Consider the following 17,773-nt stretch of genomic DNA (forward strand, 5'->3'; position numbering starts at 1 on the left):
AATTATTATTACCTGACATTTAAATTTTTAATTTGAAAAAAAAAAAGCAAAAACATTTTTTTTTGTATGTAGGCTGAGAAAACCTTCGTGCTGTAAAATGTTCATGAGTCATTTAAGCTGTTATTTTTCTATTATTATCTCTAAATAACAAGGTTAACAACACCCATGACTCCTACATGTTCGTGTCCACAGATATTTGGTCCAGCTGCCGGAGCTGGGTTGCTATGGACACAAGGAGTACTCTGCTGGAGTGAGGAATTATGGGAAGAGAGACCCGAAAGAGATGTTTGATGTGTACTGTTTTGCTGAAGAACTCGACGGTACATAAACACACACACACACACACACACACACACACACACACACACACACACGCACACGCACACGCACACGCACACACACACGCACGCACACACACACACACACACACACACACACACACACACGGACACACAGACGGACACATGCAATACATCAAAACCTGTCACAGCCTTTGGCTTTTATACGGATGCTTGCATCATATTCTGTCGCAATATTAGAGTGTTATTGTGAGGATAAATCTTTTAATAAAACCTTCTTTTCTTTTTTCACCTTCAGTAGATTCACAAAAAGCAACACCAATCAGCTCTGACTTGCTCTCGCTTGTTTTTGGGTTTCTTTTAGACAAAGGCAATTGGAAAACAGAAAACATCAGTCTAAACGTATAAATCCTCATATAAAAAAAAATATATATATATATATACCATTACTCTACTGCTCAGATACACCAACCTTTAATTTTTTTTCATACCTTTTATTGACCAGTGGGTCACAAAACCACGTCAGACATGTTTTTGTTAACAGCAGCAGGTGAGGTTGCTTCAAATGATTATTTATTGCTTCCTCTAAACTAAACCATTCACTTTTTATTGACATTGGGGCAGCAAAGTATAAGGTTAAAGATCCATTTAGAGTCACAACATAAACTAGCTCACATTCATTCAACTCAATATTTGATGAAAGACTGTGACCTGTTGGTCAATGCTTAGAGATGACATCCCTCTCTAAAAACCACATCATCTGATCAGAAAACCAAGATAATCTGAAATTGTGACAAAATATTTCCCCAGAAGTTATGTTTTATGGTTATTTTTTAAAGGACAATTACTTTTCCATCAGGGTCAGGTTAATTAGGATAGTTATCTCTGTCTCATTTTGAAATTGGTTTGATGATCTGATATGTTGTGTGACAAAAAAAGCAAAAAACCGAAGACATCTTTCAGAGAGTGCTTGCTCTGCCGCTTGCAGACAGACAGCAGTCAGTGACTGTTTCAGGATCCTGGTGGATCTGTCACGCTGGGTTCTCTGATAATTAATTTTCTGAGCCTGAAGCTTTGCTTTAGGTGGTTTATTCCTCAAATTAATTGTCTTTCATTTTACTAGAACTCTTTAAATTGTGGAATACGTTTCTCTGTCTCTCTACATATTGAAGCGAACGGCTTTTAAATTCCTCGCAGGAAGGAAGAACCCGGAGAAACCTTTCCAGTCGGAACAAAAACTTTTCTGTCCCTTCCCACTGCTTTAGTCAGTCAGCCATGCAGAGTTTCTTCTGTTTTACTGTCACTAACCATTCAGTCGAGAGAACGGCTGGGACACGTTCTTCTGGGTCCAGACCTGGTCCTCCATTTAAGAAGCTCTGAAGTACCGTAATGTAACTCCTGATGTTAAGGCTCCGCGCCAGTCTTCAAGCACATCTTCACCATTTATTTGACTAAGCTTATATCAACTTCGGACAGTGTGAAACAGTTAGATACGCTCCTGTGTGAGTCTGCAGGCCCCGACATGCAGGCACAACTAGATGTGTGCTTTTATTTGTGATAGCCGTGGCTCAGATCTTCTGTTTTCTTTCCATAGTTGTTTGTAGACCAGGACAGACCTAAGGCTTCTTGGTTTATTGAAGACATTTACTCACAAAGTGAACACCAGCTAATATTTACAAGCTCAGTTCAAGTTTGCAGCTTAAAAACAGATTAATCTAAGCATTGTAAACATTTGGGACAGAGTGGTGCAAAAGCGGAAAACTATATCATTGCAAAAGAACATCAAAACAATGTGGTATTTCTGCCCTTTATTTCAAAATGATCGCCAGGATTTACTAAACTGAAATGTTCTCCTGTCGGGAATCAGCTGCTTGATGTCCTTTTTTTTTTTTTGACGTCTACCTTCCAGGCGAAGTGTTTCACACCTCGGTTCCAGGCAGACTCTCGCTGTCTTCAGCCTCAGACCGCTGCGTGTCCCTCGGGGGCCAGCTGGCCACAGTGGGGCAGCTTTATCTGGCGTGGCGGGCCGGTCTGGAAAGCTGCGCCCCGGGCTGGCTCTCTGATGGCAGCGTCCGCTACCCCGTTGCCTGGCCTCGGCCGCAATGTGGAGGGAGTCAGCCGGGGGTCCACACCATCACACCCAACACCACTGCTGACAACACCACTGCCTTATATGGTGCCTACTGCTACAGAGGTACTGTCTCATTGTATAAAGAAAACTGCCGGCTGGATTTACTGCAACTCTTGCATGATATTTGGAGAACTCACATTTACAATTTAACATGGATGTTTGCTTAAAACATTGCTTTTGTATCAGCTCTGTGCAAAATATGACCCCAAAAAAGGAGCGTCTCCCTTCTAAACGAAGACTTGTCTGCTCTTAACGCAATAAAAGTGACAATAAAAGCCATCGCCGATGCGCGTAACTATGGCAACATTCATTTCTGATCCTGGCTTTGTGTATCTAAGAAACCGCTGGATTGACAGGCACTACGGGAGAGACGCTACATACCAAGATGTCAAGACGATCCTGCCATTTTAAGCTAAATTCAAACACGCTGAGCTTTTAAGTGTTTAGAGGACGGCTGTAAGCAAATTGCTTTTTGACGTCTTTCCCAGGTAAAGCGAAGGATACGGGCTCCATCTCGGAGATTTACACCTCCCTGTGGAAGCCCTGGAGCTATCTCACAGGTGATGCTGACTCTGCAGAGGCAGAAAGCTCCAACGTGACAACACAGCACACCGCCACGCTGACAGGTTTTTACATTCATTTACAGCTTGGGTCGTGAACGAGCTGATTACTCAGCCCATTTAGACGCAGCAGAAATGGACCGCTACCTGGTAGTGAGTGATGTTTTAATTGTACATTTATGTAGATTCCTCCGAAAGCAGCAGAGTTTCTCCCTCCAACTGGACAGGCCTGGTTGATCTCGGAGAAGAGGAGTCCTCCAACAGCAGCAGTAAGTCCGAGTACTCATACTGGTGCTTGAATGGATGTTTAAAAACTGGATCTATTGGATTAGATTTATTACAGAGGTATATATTCCAATGTTCCAAAAAAATATTTCTGCTAATTATAAAGATTTTCCACTTACAGCAAATGCAAATAATGCATCAGACTAATTTAAAAATAAACATTTTAATATAGAAATGTGAACTTAATAAAAAAAAAAGCTTTATAAAGGTTGTTTTTAAGGTACTCTTAATATGATAAATTAGCCTCATATTGGAATCTTCATTCTAATTAACGGAATACAATTGCATAGAACCACTTTACAAAGGTTATCTAAGCACACTTTAGTAAACATATCCTACTGGTGTCCTGGGTACTGAGTGCATTATTGGACATTTTCAAATGTTTGATTTTGTTTTGCTGTCATAATATTTTTTTTTACTTGGTCTGAGGAAATATTCTAATATTTTGAGATAGGATAATTGTGTTTCTTAAGCTGTAAGCCATAATCAGTGATATTAAAACAATAAAAGGCTTGCGATATTTCAGTTGATTTGTAATTAATCCAGAATGTATGACATTTCATGTTTTTTTAATTGCAATACAGAAAATAAAGAACTTTATCACAATATTCTAATTTTCTGAGACAGTCCTGTATAATTAAATTAATCTATACCCAATCACATGAATGGATTCAATAACAATTCCAGTTTCATCCTAATTACGATGCAGTTAAATTCAGTTTATAAGGCCAGCTATCTATTTACAGAAGGACAACTGATTGCATCGAGTCCCTCATCCCGAGCAAGCATGTGGCGACAGTAGGAGGAAATGAAAGCGGTGTCCTCTGCTGCGAATCTCTCACTTTAAAATCAGATAAAATCCGTCTCTTTACGGCCTTTCACTCATTCATGTTGTCCTCAATTCTGTGTGGTGTGTGGTCACCAAAGCTTTCAATAAGGTGTCGTTTTTGGAGGATGGAGGGCTCAAATGTGAAAGGGAAACTAGGGGAAAAATCTAGGGCAAGGAGCAGAGGAGATGAGAGCGACAGTACAAAAAGATGGAATAACTAGAAATACGAAGTAAAAAGAGATTAATATGGAAAATACAGAAATAGGTCAAAATACAAGACTCAGACTAAAGTAATCAGAAGTCCATGGGGACTTGGTATTTCAATCTCAAATGTTTCCAGTCACCACATTTGTCAGCGCGTTAACTTGGGACTGAGCAGTATACTCATGCTTCATGTGCTTCAGGTGGATATTGTCCTGCACTAATTTTTGTTGCCAGATCCGTTTCTTCTTAATTGTGAGTAAATGTATGTGTAATTATTTGTAGCTGTGGATCCCTGGTCCTCAGAGTCCTCAGACTTATTCGTGACCCTTCAGCTGAGCCCAGGGCAGAGGCTGTTTGACTGGGGGGAGCTGATGGAGCCTGAGCCCGATTCAGGGGAGTTTCTGCAGCCCCTGGTCCACCCAACTCCAACGGAAAAAAAAGTTGGTTTCATGATTATTTTTAGAAAACTTCAAACATCTTGAACATATTTTGAGTTTACCGTCTGCTTATCTACTTCTTTAGGCAATCACAAAAATTGTGAAATCAATTTGGAAACCCTGGAACTACCTGATGGGAGCAGATGACGAGGAAGCAACCAAAGCCCCTCCTGGACACGATGGGGACGAGGAGACGACAACGAGACAGACGGACAAGGAGCCCAAAGCTTCCGGCCCAGTTTCTCCAGGTAAATACATTTGTCACATTTTAAATCCAGCAAGTTGTAGCCTGTTGACACATCAGTGTGTGCGTCTGCAAATGATATCAGTTCAAGTGTTTCAAATAAACACCGGGGTTACCTGCAGACGGGTCTCTGCTGTGTGCACGATGGAGCCGTTCACTGTTTATAGGCCCACAGGAGGCTCATCTCATTTCCTAAACTGGGCCCCCTCATGTCCTCTTTCCTCCACCTTTCTGCTTGTAATCTAAAAACGGAACTATAAAAGATATTTCAGGTCTTGAATGCACCTGGAGGAGCAAAAACCGAGGAGGTTAAAGAAGGAGGGGGGAGTCGGCACAGAGGTTTACTTTGCACTGACTTTATTTTTCAAGGTCCCAACATATTTTCCTACATTTGTAATTCAAATGAAAATGTAAATATGAATACTGATACATCTGATTGTTTCTGACATTATGATATTTACATTTAATCTAGGTGGCCTAAAATCACATCTTTAACATTTTTATCCCCAAATCCTCTTTCCTGGAACGGCTTCCCTGTTGAGATAGTCTAAAACATGAGCTAAAGTGGCTTTTTTTTCTCCTTTCTAATCATAGTCCTTACGACCCACTACCCAGCATGTCTTAGACGATTCTCTGCTTCAACAGACTTGATCGAGTCATTAAAAGGCTCCCTCTGAACTTGATGACATGCTGAGAGAGTAATTCAGTCGATTAAATCTTGTTTGTTAAAGTGAGGGAACATCTAAAACATCCAGGGCAGGTGGTCCCAAGCACCAAGATTGGGAAATGATTGGCTCAGTTCAATGCGTAGACAGGAATTACAACAGACTATTGTTGCACAGAGATACTGTGGCTTGTCAGCTGAGAAAGACCCCAATGACACCTTGTCTTGGAAAAAAGATTTATGCCCTTTGAACTTGCCATTCATCACGTTGACCAGATTCATTTTACTGACACTTCATATGATAGAACATCACAAAAATGTGCATAATTGGGCAGTGGGAGGAAAATGATAACCTGACTCCGCCAGATGGATTTGCTCCGCATATCCATCTGGAAACCTTCCGTTGAAGTAATTTTGGGAAGGGGCGAAAATACTGGTTAGCTGATTGGCCTATGTTGGTGATAGACGGGCCAAATAAACCAATCAGATCAACGAAGCATATGACGTACTAACAGCGACGACGTAAACACAACCACAAGCTCTTGCCGAAACCAGTCGGGAGAAGAGCAAAAACATCTTTTCCTCTGAGAAAAGCCTCCAGAGCAGTGTTTTGCTCTTCTTTCAGCAAAGAAATACTCTGTAATTCCGATAAAACTTGCTCGATAGCCACGCTAACGCTAGTTTCATCGGCTGAAGCCGCCATGTTCTTTAGACTGAACTGTCGCTCCTCGTTGCGTCACACCTCAACCCGCCTCAAAGCCAACGCTGATTGGACGTTCGTTTGGTGAACGGCTCCAAATTTTCTTAAACGGAAAGTAGCCAGACTGATCTGCGAGTGAAACCTTGAAAGCTCGCGAGATCAGGATGATCTCACGAGGCCAAGAAAATGATACATAGTTTCAAAATTAAATTAAATAATGATCTAAAATGTGTTGGATATTTTTATACTCACCCCGGCCCCTCAATCGATGCCAGCTTTCATTGCAGTTACAGCTGAAGGTCTTATGTGGTTTCTCTCTACCAGCTTTGCAAATCTAAAAAATTATCTTTGCAAATTAGCTCCAAACTCGCTCTGATTTGATGAAAAATATCTCTGAACATCGATTTTCCTGCCTTTTCACAGATCCTCAATTGTATTTAGGTCTGGACTTTGACTGGACCATTTTAACTCATAATCCTGCTTTGATGCAAACCATTCCAGTGACGTTTTGGCTGTATGCTGAGTGTTGTTGACTCTTCACCCCAGTCTGAAAAAAAGCATCCCCATACTATGATGTTTCCACCACCATCATCTCATTGTGGGCGTGTTCATGGTGATTTGCAGTGTTAGTTTTCCGTCCCAGATAGAGATTTGCATGATGGGTCCAACGTTTGGTTTTCTCATTTAACCAGAACACCTTTGCCCACGTTTTCCTTAAATGACTCATGGCAAACTGTAGCAGCCATTTGTTATGGTTTTATTTTTTACAATGACTTTCCTCTGGTCAGTTTCACAAAGGCCTGATTTGTGGGTCACATGACTGATCATTGCCATATTGGCTCCTCCAGAGCCACCATGGACTTCTTGGTTGCTTCTCTGAATAATGGAGGCCCATCTCCTATGATAGTATACCTGTAGAGTAAGTGATTTTTCCAAAAATGTAAGTAAGAAACAGTCAAGTCCTTTTTGAATAACTGTGCATGCGCAAGACCATCTTACCTTGCTTTTCTGCTCCTCAGGGGGATCACGTGAAAGAATTTCCCGAATCCACTTTGGTTTTATTTATTTCTTCTGAGTCCTTCCTCTTATTCTCATAAATTTGTACGTGGTTTGCTTATTGCGAGTCTCAGCCATTTTCAAAGTATACGGTGAGAGCATTGGAGCTAACACCGAAGCTATGCCGAAGACTATATAGTGTTTGGCAAAATTAAAATACAATTTAAATTATCTTTTAGGATTTAAATTATCTTTTTAAGGATACAACTCTCAGCAGATTGCAACCTTGTTCCCACTTTGCTGGGAACATCCCTGTGCAAGTCCCTCATGTTGAATTAGGAATACTCTGTCCCCAGACAGGGATATTCTGGGCTTGTCTTCAGCCTTATGGAAAGAAGAGGAAACAGCAGAATCTATTTTTTTCTCCACGTCTGTCTAATGTAGACGTGACGAGCACAGTGGCTTGTGTGCGTTTAAGAAAGCTGAGTCAACGATGAAGAAATATCTTAAATGGAGAGAGAAAGGAGATGACCACCATGATGCACCTCTGTCCTCCAGAGACAGACCAACCCAGAGTAGTACCCGACTGAGTCCACAGACAAGTCAGAGGCATTGTTTAAAATCCAGTTGTGTTCTTTATATTCAAAGGGACATCTTGTTGTCTCAGATTAGGATAGTTTTTTGTTTTTTTCCCAATTTCCCAATTGTAATTATATGTGAAAACTGTGAGTTTACCTTACCAGAGAGAGAGAGAGAGAGAGAGAGAGAGAGAGAGAGAGAGAGAGAGAGAGAGAGAGAGAGAGAGAGAGAGAGAGAGAGAGAGAGAGAGAGAGAGACCTTTTGAAAACCTGAACATTTGCTCTCCCTTTCATAATTCCCTTTAGGTAGATACATTTCATGTTTGTTTGTTTATTGTCTTTGCTAATAGGTTAATATGTGACTAGATTCAATATATTTATTGAATTCAGAATTGAAGTGTTAATATTGTGATTCTGAGAATAAATATACTGTCCTATTATGTCTCTTCTATTCCTTTCATGTGATTTAAGCTCCAAAAAAGAGAGAATTTACCCTTCTGGAAACCAAATAAATACACTTCCGACAAATACACTTCAAAACTGATGAATATCATTAAAAGACTGATATGATGCCAATGCATCTCATGCATCATGTGTAAGTTTTAGTAGTAAGAGATTTCGCCAACCTCTCTTTCAAGTCACTGCAGTTATTTTGTCCTGATTCGTTGCACAATCTAGTTTGAGTTTAGAGTCCATCTCTCCACAATCATTTTTCTCAGCATGCCACGAAGAGAGAGCTCCTCCAGCCTCAGAGCCTACAGGTCGATGCTATGGTGTTGGAGTGAGGCAGAGGGGTTTGCAGCTGAAATCGTTCTGAAATATCCAAAGGATATGTTTTAGATGGTACATGGACTGTGAGCCAGATAAGGTGTGAAGCAACGGCACAGCTTAGGTTGACTAGCTAAACTGCTTGCAGGCATCACTCCAGCAAATAAAGGAGAAAAGGATTTTTGTGTGAACAGCGGAGGAGGTGCATGAGTAAGAGAAGCACAAACTGCTGTAGGATTGAAATGTGTCGACAAACTCAAGTCATGCTGACCTTTCTTTGCTGCTCAGTCTGCCTTTTCTGTAGCAGCCCTAATGAGCCGTGATTGATTAGAGGCAGATGAGCTGTAACCTAGCATCAGTTGTGCTCCACATTAGAGCAATCTATTGTTAGAAATGTGCATAGCTGTTCTTTAACAGATAGAGAGAAGATTAATGTCTAATCTTGATCTGTACTATGAAGCGTAATAGGTAAAGCTGAAACCAAGCGTTTGTATTGACTGTCTAAAATGACATCTCACCTTTTTTCCTCACAGTCCGACATTAAATCAGACTAAAAGTTGCCCTGTTTAAGATTATTTTAGATATATTTAGGATTAAGAAAATGATTTCTATTTGCTAAAAGCCAAAGTAATGAGAGATAGATTTGAAAGAGACTTTCTTTAAATTCAGAGGTGCATATACCTTTCCTTATTGTTTGATAAAATTATGACTTGGATCAAACCTTTTGACTAAGACTAAATTTAACACGTTTTGCTGTCTTCATCACTTATCTACTGTATATTTTTATTGAACTGATCTCCATAGAATAATTTCCCAGCATACTCTGTTCTAAGGAGATGGGATGAGCTGCAGATGGTCAGCACCATCAAATACTTATTTGTGGACTTTTCTTCAGACCGCTGGCAGCTTTGTTAACATTCATGATGCCGAACATTGATGGTACAGGAAAGAGGTGATTGAAATGTCTGAACAGTCACACGTGTTTGTTTTCTCTTGGCAAATCAATGAGAAATTACAGGACATTTTACGGCATTTACTAATTAAATTACTTCTGGGTTAGGGTTGGATGTTATTTAGGGGTTTCTGAGTAAATGGGGATGAATACAAATGCAGTTATATTTTTTAATAATTGCAAATTATTTATAAAAACGTGCATTGTTTCCTATATCTTCCTAGTATCGCTCTGCTTGGTGTTGCTCTATCATATAAAATGCCAACACCTACACACAAGGTTTGGGGCTCTAACATTTTATTTTTCTAACAAAAGAAAATGTAGAACTGCTGAAGTGATATGAAGTGTCTCTCTGAATTATTTGGTTATATTTCGTATGTGTGTGTGTCCTGTACAGGTATATTTTCCTGGGGGAGTTCATGGTTCAGCAGTCCACCTGCCGAGTCTACGCCGTCCAAAGAAGATTCTCCCACACACCCGGCTTCAACTCCTACTTCCTCCGGTAACTCTCTGACAACAGAGCTATCCGTAAGCTCGGAGGTGCACACCCTCAGTCCCTCCAGCTCTTCAAGCGAAGCCACCTTCACCAGCAAAGAAACCTGGATCACTGTCCAAATGGAGACCACGACCACGCCGGCTGACAAGAAAGAGGAGACCTCCAGAGCCAGCGGCAGGGGGGGGAGAGGAAGGGGCAAGAAACACAGAGGGGAGGATAGGAGCAGAGGAGAAGACAAAAGGAAGGCAGAGGAGAGGGGGAAGGCAGAGGAAGAAGGGAGCGGTGAAATCACCGGTGCAGAGGCAAAAGGCGAGATTCACGTCTCACGCCGACCGGCTGAAGCGAATAAACCGAGAGAGAGATCCAGAGAAAGATCCAGAGAGAGGGGTCATAGAAAAGGACAGTCCACCACAACCACTACCACCACTGCCATCAGTCCTCTAGTGACCACAGAGATGACCACAGCTGGGACTGAGGACGACTCCGCTACATCCACAGGGCAGTTCACTTTATCAGCAGCGGAAAACTCACCTCCATCTACCCCACAAGAACTAAGCCAAACTCTGTCATCTTCTCCATCCCCACCACCCTCACCCTCACCTTCACCCTCCATGTCCTCTTCTCAGTCACCTGAATCCCTGTCAGAGTCTCAACCCTCACACCCGTCTCTGTCCCATGCCTCGACCTCCTCCTTCTCACCTCCAAATAGCTCCCCCTCCGCCTCACATTCCCAGATCTCAACCCTGTCTCCCTCACCACCACCAACTCCTTCTAATCCCACTACTCAGCCTCAAACCACAGGATTGGCTCCTTCACCTCAGGCAGATATCAAGGACAGCTACAATGACTCCCTAACATCCCTTCACTTGGTCCCAGAGGAGAAGGTGGCTGCAAACGGCTCTCTGGATTATCCGCTGTCTCTGTTGGGACCCCAGGATGATGAGGAGTCTGCTTGGTCTCATGCTGTAGGCTCAGGGACCCTCTTGCCGGGTGTAATAGATGAAAACAGCATCCAAGGAGGGGAAAACATCAGTTCCACAACTGTCAATCCGACAGGTAAGCATTGGTTTGATGATTTTAGACATTATACTTGGTTGCAGTCGATTAAACATGTCCGTTTTACTGGAGGAAGTCAAAGAAGGTCTACCTGCAGGGTTGCTGAAGTGGAAATTATCTCATGCGATGGAGGTCTCCAAAAACGTACTCAAAGGTCCGCAATCAGAGACGCTGAGTTTTCTACATGATTGTAGTTTTTCATATTTATGATGTGCAATTTAAAATCAAACCACAAACAATTAAACTAAAATTGAGCAATTTGGCTAATTCTAGTGTTAATTGGCTAATGTAAATCGGTTCTGAAGGTTTGGCTTTTTTCCTTTCTTTTGAGCAATGTTAACGTCAACACAGGAGCAAAAGGAAATAAAAGCATTACTTTCTGAATAAATATACACAGAAAGCTTGTTTGTAATCTGTAGACTTTTGGAGCCAAATTAGCTTTTTTTGCCATTTATTTATGACATTTTAAGGGCGTTTCTTTTTCTTATAGCTCTGCTTTTGGGCCTAAAAACCTCCTGGAATAAACATCTGTCCTTTCACATCTGAATCATCTATTCTGTGTCCCTTTGCCTCTTTACCATTTTGTATTTCTGCTAAACAGTTTGTTCCTGGTACAGCAACAAACTGTCTTCTTTAAGACATTTCACGCATCGCAAACATGACATTGCAACATCAGTGTGCATAGTGTTCATATTGTAAAGCATTATTTGGAATGCAGTAATTGTTGGTTAATATATTGCAAACACCATGGTCTTGTGGTTTGCATTTGTATAATTCAATTCTGCTATTTCCGATCAAGGTAAGGCAGTATATTTGTATAGCATATTTCCGTAAGAAGAAAATTCAAAGTGCTGTGCATGAACAGAACATAAGAAAAGATAACATACAGAGGGAAGTACGTTGCAGTAGAATAGCAACAGCAGGTCAAGATCTTTTGTACTACAAAATTAATCTAATGATATTTCAGCGAACTACAATAGTTTGAATTGAACATTAACATTTAAAGGAAACTCTAAACAAATAGGTTTTTAACCTTGATTTGGAGGAACTCAGAGTGTCAGCACTATACCAGTCTTCTGGGAGTTTGTTCCAGATAACTGGAGCATAAGAAACTAAATACTTCTGGGTATGCAGAGTAGATTTCCACACAACCCTGCAGACCTTAGTGGTCTGCAGGGTTGATACAAGTCTGTGATGAATTTAGGTGCTAAGTCATTTAGGGATTTATAGACTACCAGAAGTATTTTAAAGTCTATTCTCTGAGATACAGGGAGCCAGTGTAAGGACTTTAGAACCAGGGTGATGTGCTCTACTTTCTTAGTCTTAGTGAGGACATGGACAGCTAAATAGATAAATGCATGGATTAGTTTTTCCAGATCCTGCTGAGGCATTAGTCATTTAATCCTGATAATGTTCTTCAAGTGATAGAAAGCCGACCTTGTAATTGTCTTTAGATGCTTTTGAAGGTTCAGGTCTGAGTCCATCACTACACCGAGATTTCAGGCCTGATCAGTGGTTCCTAGCTAAAGCTACTGAAGCTGTGTGCTAACTTTTGATCTCTCCTTGATTGGTCCAAAAATCATTGCTTCAATTTTGCTTTTGTTGAACAGAAGAAGATTTTGGCACATCCATGCATTGACTTCTTCTAAGTATTTACTCTGCGCTTGAATGGGTTCATAGTCACCTGGTGATGTGGTGATTAGAATCAGAATCCATGATGTAGAGCTGTGTGTCGTCTGCATATTTATGCTACCTGATGATGTTGTTTTTTATGATCTGAGCTAGAGGGAGCATGTAGATATTGAACAGGAGGGGACCCAGGATGGAGCCTTGGTGAACCATGCATGTGATTTTTGTTACCTACTGACACAAAAAAGTCCCTGTCCTTTAAGTAGGATTTTAACCAGTCGAGAGCTGTACCAGAGAGGCAGACCCAGTTTTCCAGGCGCTCTAACAGAATGGAGTGATCAACAGTATCAAATGCTGCACTGAGGTCCAATAATACCAGCACTGCGGTTCTTCCACAGTCTGCATTTTTAAGGATGTCATTAAACACCTTGATAAGGGCGGTCTCTGTACTGTGGTGAGGACAACAAAGCTGTGGGTTGAACATCGAGACTGCAGGAGGAACTTAGCTGTTGAATCATTTCTTCTAAGCTTTTGTGGTTTATTTGTCTGACTTGGGACATTTTGTCAAGATAAATTCTGGTTGGAGACAGCTTTGGCTCTGAAGTTGATATGGATGTACAGACTGCCCCTTTAATGTTTTGGATTTTCTCAGTAGTAAAGTTAGTGAATTCATTGCAGTCCCTGGTGGGGTGGAGTTCAGAAATAACAGGCACAGGAGGATTTGTTAACCTGTTGACCATGGCAAATAAAACACAAGTATTATTTAGTAATTAGTAATGTTTTTAAAGATAAGTAATTTTACCTTTGCATTTTTCAGTTGTAAGTTATATCTGTAAAGTCTCTCTTTATAGATGTCATAGTGAACCTGGAGTCTAGTCTTTCTCCACCTACGTTCAGCTTTTCAAGACTCTCACACTTTTAACTGCTGGAGCATTTCTCCATAGAGATTCTTTCTTCCCAGAAACAACCTTCACTTTAATTGGAGCAGTGCAGTCAATGATGTCTGAGACTTCAGACTGAAAGTTATCTACTAGTTCATTTACTGAGTTACGGGAAAAAGTGGAAGTAGCAGAGTAAGCTTGATTAAAGCTTTCAGTGGCATTGTCCTTAAAGATGTGTTTTCTAATTAAGTCTGTATCACTAACTGAGTAATTGGAAAATATGCTTTTAAAGATAACAGAAAAGGGATCAGATAGGGCAGCGTCAGCTTGTCCTATCTGACCTCGGAAATATTTAGACCTTTAGTGATGATCAAGTCTAAAACATGTCCCTGTTTATGTGTTGGCTGCTTAACATGTTGAGTCAAACCAAAATTTTAAAGTGTCACACATTTCTTTTGCACCTATGTCTTCAGGGTTGTCAATGTATTGAAGTCATCCACAAATAAAAGGATATTAAAATCAACAAATGATTTTAATGATTTAAAATTGTACAGTTAAGCTTAAAAATATTCTTGCTCCTGGTAGATTTAGGGTTAAAATAATTTTTCATTCAACCACGATGTTTGTTTCTGATAAATGATAAGGCATCTCTCAATGGATAATTACACAATATAAAAGAAGTATCAATTTCAGGGTGAATACTGTTTTTATTTACATTTTATTTTCCAAGAAATCCCTCGCTGAAAATTATTCATACCCTTGTCAGCAATCAGGGAAGCGGTGATGGGGTGTTGGAGTTAGGATTGGAGCAATTAAACCCATCTTGTAGTTGCTGAGGAGCTTTTTTCCTGTTTCCACTGGTATTTTGATGATTTATCATTGGTGGTGCGCTCTAAGTCTTCAAGGTTGGAAGGCCTACTTGCCATTACCCTAATCTTCAGCTCTCCCCACAAATTCTTTATCAGATCCAGATCAGTACTCTGGTTGGGTCAATTCAAAACCTTACTATTACTTTAAATGAGAAGAAACACAAAACAAACAAACAAAACAAGAATTTAAAAGGTAATTCTGTCAGGGGTATCAATAATTTCCAGTAAATAAAATGCTATTTTAACTAAGACTCTGGCCACACAATATCAAAAAACGTGTTTGTTACATTTGGCTTCATGATTTTGTTCTGACTTAACAAACTTAAAAATACTGTGTTCCAACATCTTAAACAGGATCACACAAAACCTGTTTATGAATTGCCTTCATAATAAATGGAGAATATTTAATAGTTAAGAACTGATAACCTGTCAGCTTTTTAAAGGAGTGTCGTTTCACAGTGGGTTATTTCAACCTCCACCTTAAGGACTTACCAAGACATAACGATAGGGAATTATAATTGTTGGAAAATGGGAATCAAAAAAGGGAAAATGAAAATGCCCCTCCACTGTCTGATAATTATCTCAGATTTCCAACTTATTGTGGAGATTCCAGTGTCTTGCGTCTTAATGACATGAGTTGTATTGTTTGAAATTGTGCCTCCCTTTGTGTGTCTCTACTAATAAAAAGATATTTATATTGGTCCCGCTCATTTAAAAAAGGAGAATTTTCCTTCAGTTCTGTGTTTTCCAGTTCCTCTGACCTTGCCACCGGCTGATTTATTCAGCCTACTCCCACCCCATCTCTTCCGCACAAGCCTTTTATTTCCACTACAATCCGACACCGCACGCCTGCCACCGTACAAAATCTGATGATTAAGTCTGCGGCACGGCGACGTCTCAGTCAAGCGCTGAACTGGCCATCTGGTTTACTACATATTACTTGCTTGATAACGAGAGCAGACCCACAAAACATCCCATCACGGGGTGTTTTAAAACCCTCCCCTCAAGGGCATCGTGCCATCATACATTTCCGTGGTGATGTATTTTCGTTGCCTCTGAAAGCGGCTCATGGCTGCAGCAGGCGTTTTGAAAACCCCTGCTCAGGGGAGAGAGAGAGGCATCTGCAGATGGAGAACAGCTGTAAACTGTATCGACAAAGGAGCCGAGGGCAACCATCTGGGCTGCTGGGGTTCGGTATGAGCGCTGATTGATTGACTGAGAGACCCTGGGGCAATGGAGGCCCATAAACACACACACACACATATGCTCTGATGTGTTTGCTACACCAGCAGCAGAGGTGAATGGATGCTGAGGATTGGACTTAAATAATGACTCCCAGCTTCTTCTTCTCTGCCGTGAACCTTAGCACTCGTTCAGTCCCTTGTGATTCTGGAGTCGCACGCTGACGGTCAGCATGCGTTCAGCTCAATGGATCACAGAGCCCTTCATCCGTCCGTTCAATCAAAGAGAGCGAACAGAAAATAGAAACCTCGGGTTGGATTGCAGGTCATTCAGTAGCTCGTGAACGCTCACATTACTTTCCACTGATCGGTTTCTTTCCGTAACTTTATATTGTAGTTTTTTTTTTGGGTTTTTTTTGCTGCCACCTTTCTTTGTGTGCTTGCCTGCTAAAAAAAAAAAAAACCTTCACACTTATATATGGATCCCTGTACAAATCCAGCTTATATCCTTACTGTAGTATTCCAACACTGCCTCAGTAATGCAACATCTCACTGGCCCGTCTCCTATGACTTATTATCAGGGTTATGCCGCTTTTAGCTCATTGTTGACGTTGCCCGGGCTGCTGCGGGAGTGCAGGCCACTCTGTCAGCTCCTCCCTCCAGAGAATATTGATTTTTCTGCACCACTCGCTTTAATGAACGGCCAATCCTGCGAGGTTTACCCAACGCTCACATGAGATCTTTCATAAATCTTCCTCTGTCATAACAGCTGATTTGTTTGTCAGGATGGCCGATGACCTTGACGGATGGGTTGGCCTGGGCCGGCGTACGGAAAATGAAAAGCCCGGCTGTTTTTTAAGGGCCTGACTTCAGCAGAATTCAAAGAAGAAGCAGAGATGAGTAGCAGGAAGCATTTATTATAGATATGAAGCCGTTTGATACAGTGCCCCTAAGAAACTTAAATACTCTCATCATTGGCGGGAACCTTTTGTTCATTATCTTTGTGTTGACTGATTCATTTGAAATATTTTTTTCTCTCTGGTTGGACAAACTACTCAAATTAATTTTGACACAACAATTTGGTTTACAAGGTTGAATCGATTGTTGATTTTTTTTCTAATCCAGACAAGGTCAGAATTGTGTTGATTCTCTGGTTTCACTTTGAACAGACATTTTTTTTTATAGCCATCAACCTTTACCTGACACAAAGGCCAAGACACGCCGTCCTTGCCTTTTTGCTAGGACGTCCGATCTGATGGAAAATCGCATTATATGAAGTCGTAGCAATTAGATGTGGCTGAAGTGAACAGGGCAGGACAGACTCGTTTGCAGCTCTATGCAGCAATTTTAATGGGAAAGCCACGAGTCAGACAGGATGAGAGACATGTTAGCGAAATAAAACACATCCATTTTGAGGAAAATCTAAAATAAAATCTCTGAACGTAAAAGGTAAACGTTACTTAATATCAGGCCAGGTCCATCCCCATTTAGGTCACAAGTACATCAAACAGATAAGAAAGTGAAACCGTGATCTCCTTTGAGCTTTTTAGAGCGGCATCTGCAGCTTTACGTTTACTGGCCAGCTTGTTCATGCATGATGGTGAGATGAAAATAAATGAATTATTGAATCTGATAAGATACCTGGACATGGAAGTAGGTGAGAGTAACAGAAAAATCCAGCAAGCAGCAATGAAAGCAGGGATCTTAAATACTAAGAAGGGATTAGGGGCATAGAAAAAGAAACCAGGTGAGTCCAATCAGAGGAATGGGGAAGAGTCTAAGCAGGGAACTGTGGGAAGGCAACTATAAAATACACAATATAACCATAGATGTAACTAAACAGAACACACAAAGGGTTTTACTAACCAAGCGAAAAACATTAATTAACAAAAGAGTCAAAACCAAAATACACAGAGTAAAGAACTAATATGGGAAGACCTAAGGGAGCGAAGGCAATCCACCAAAATATTAAATGTAGCACATACAAACATCCCTCAGTACAGTACAAACAATA

The 17,773-nt window shown here is 40.9% G+C and overlaps 1 protein-coding gene across 3 annotated transcripts in view; it reads left to right on the forward strand.

Moving 5' to 3' along the window:
• LOC105934599 (neurocan core protein) overlaps nt 1-17,773 on the forward strand; it is a 66,607-nt gene that overhangs the window by 31,336 nt on the left and 17,498 nt on the right. For all 3 annotated transcript variants that reach the window (XM_036138072.1, XM_036138070.1, XM_036138071.1), the window contains exons 6-12: nt 193-320; nt 2,209-2,493; nt 2,919-3,056; nt 3,176-3,259; nt 4,591-4,748; nt 4,831-4,993; nt 10,045-11,199. In XM_036138072.1, the coding sequence (XP_035993965.1) occupies nt 193-320; nt 2,209-2,493; nt 2,919-3,056; nt 3,176-3,259; nt 4,591-4,748; nt 4,831-4,993; nt 10,045-11,199 (2,111 nt within the window). The remainder of the gene's footprint in view (nt 1-192; nt 321-2,208; nt 2,494-2,918; nt 3,057-3,175; nt 3,260-4,590; nt 4,749-4,830; nt 4,994-10,044; nt 11,200-17,773) is intronic.

The sequence above is a fragment of the Fundulus heteroclitus genome, chromosome 6, assembly GCF_011125445.2.
Source record: "Fundulus heteroclitus isolate FHET01 chromosome 6, MU-UCD_Fhet_4.1, whole genome shotgun sequence".
Lineage (NCBI taxonomy): Eukaryota > Metazoa > Chordata > Actinopteri > Cyprinodontiformes > Fundulidae > Fundulus > Fundulus heteroclitus.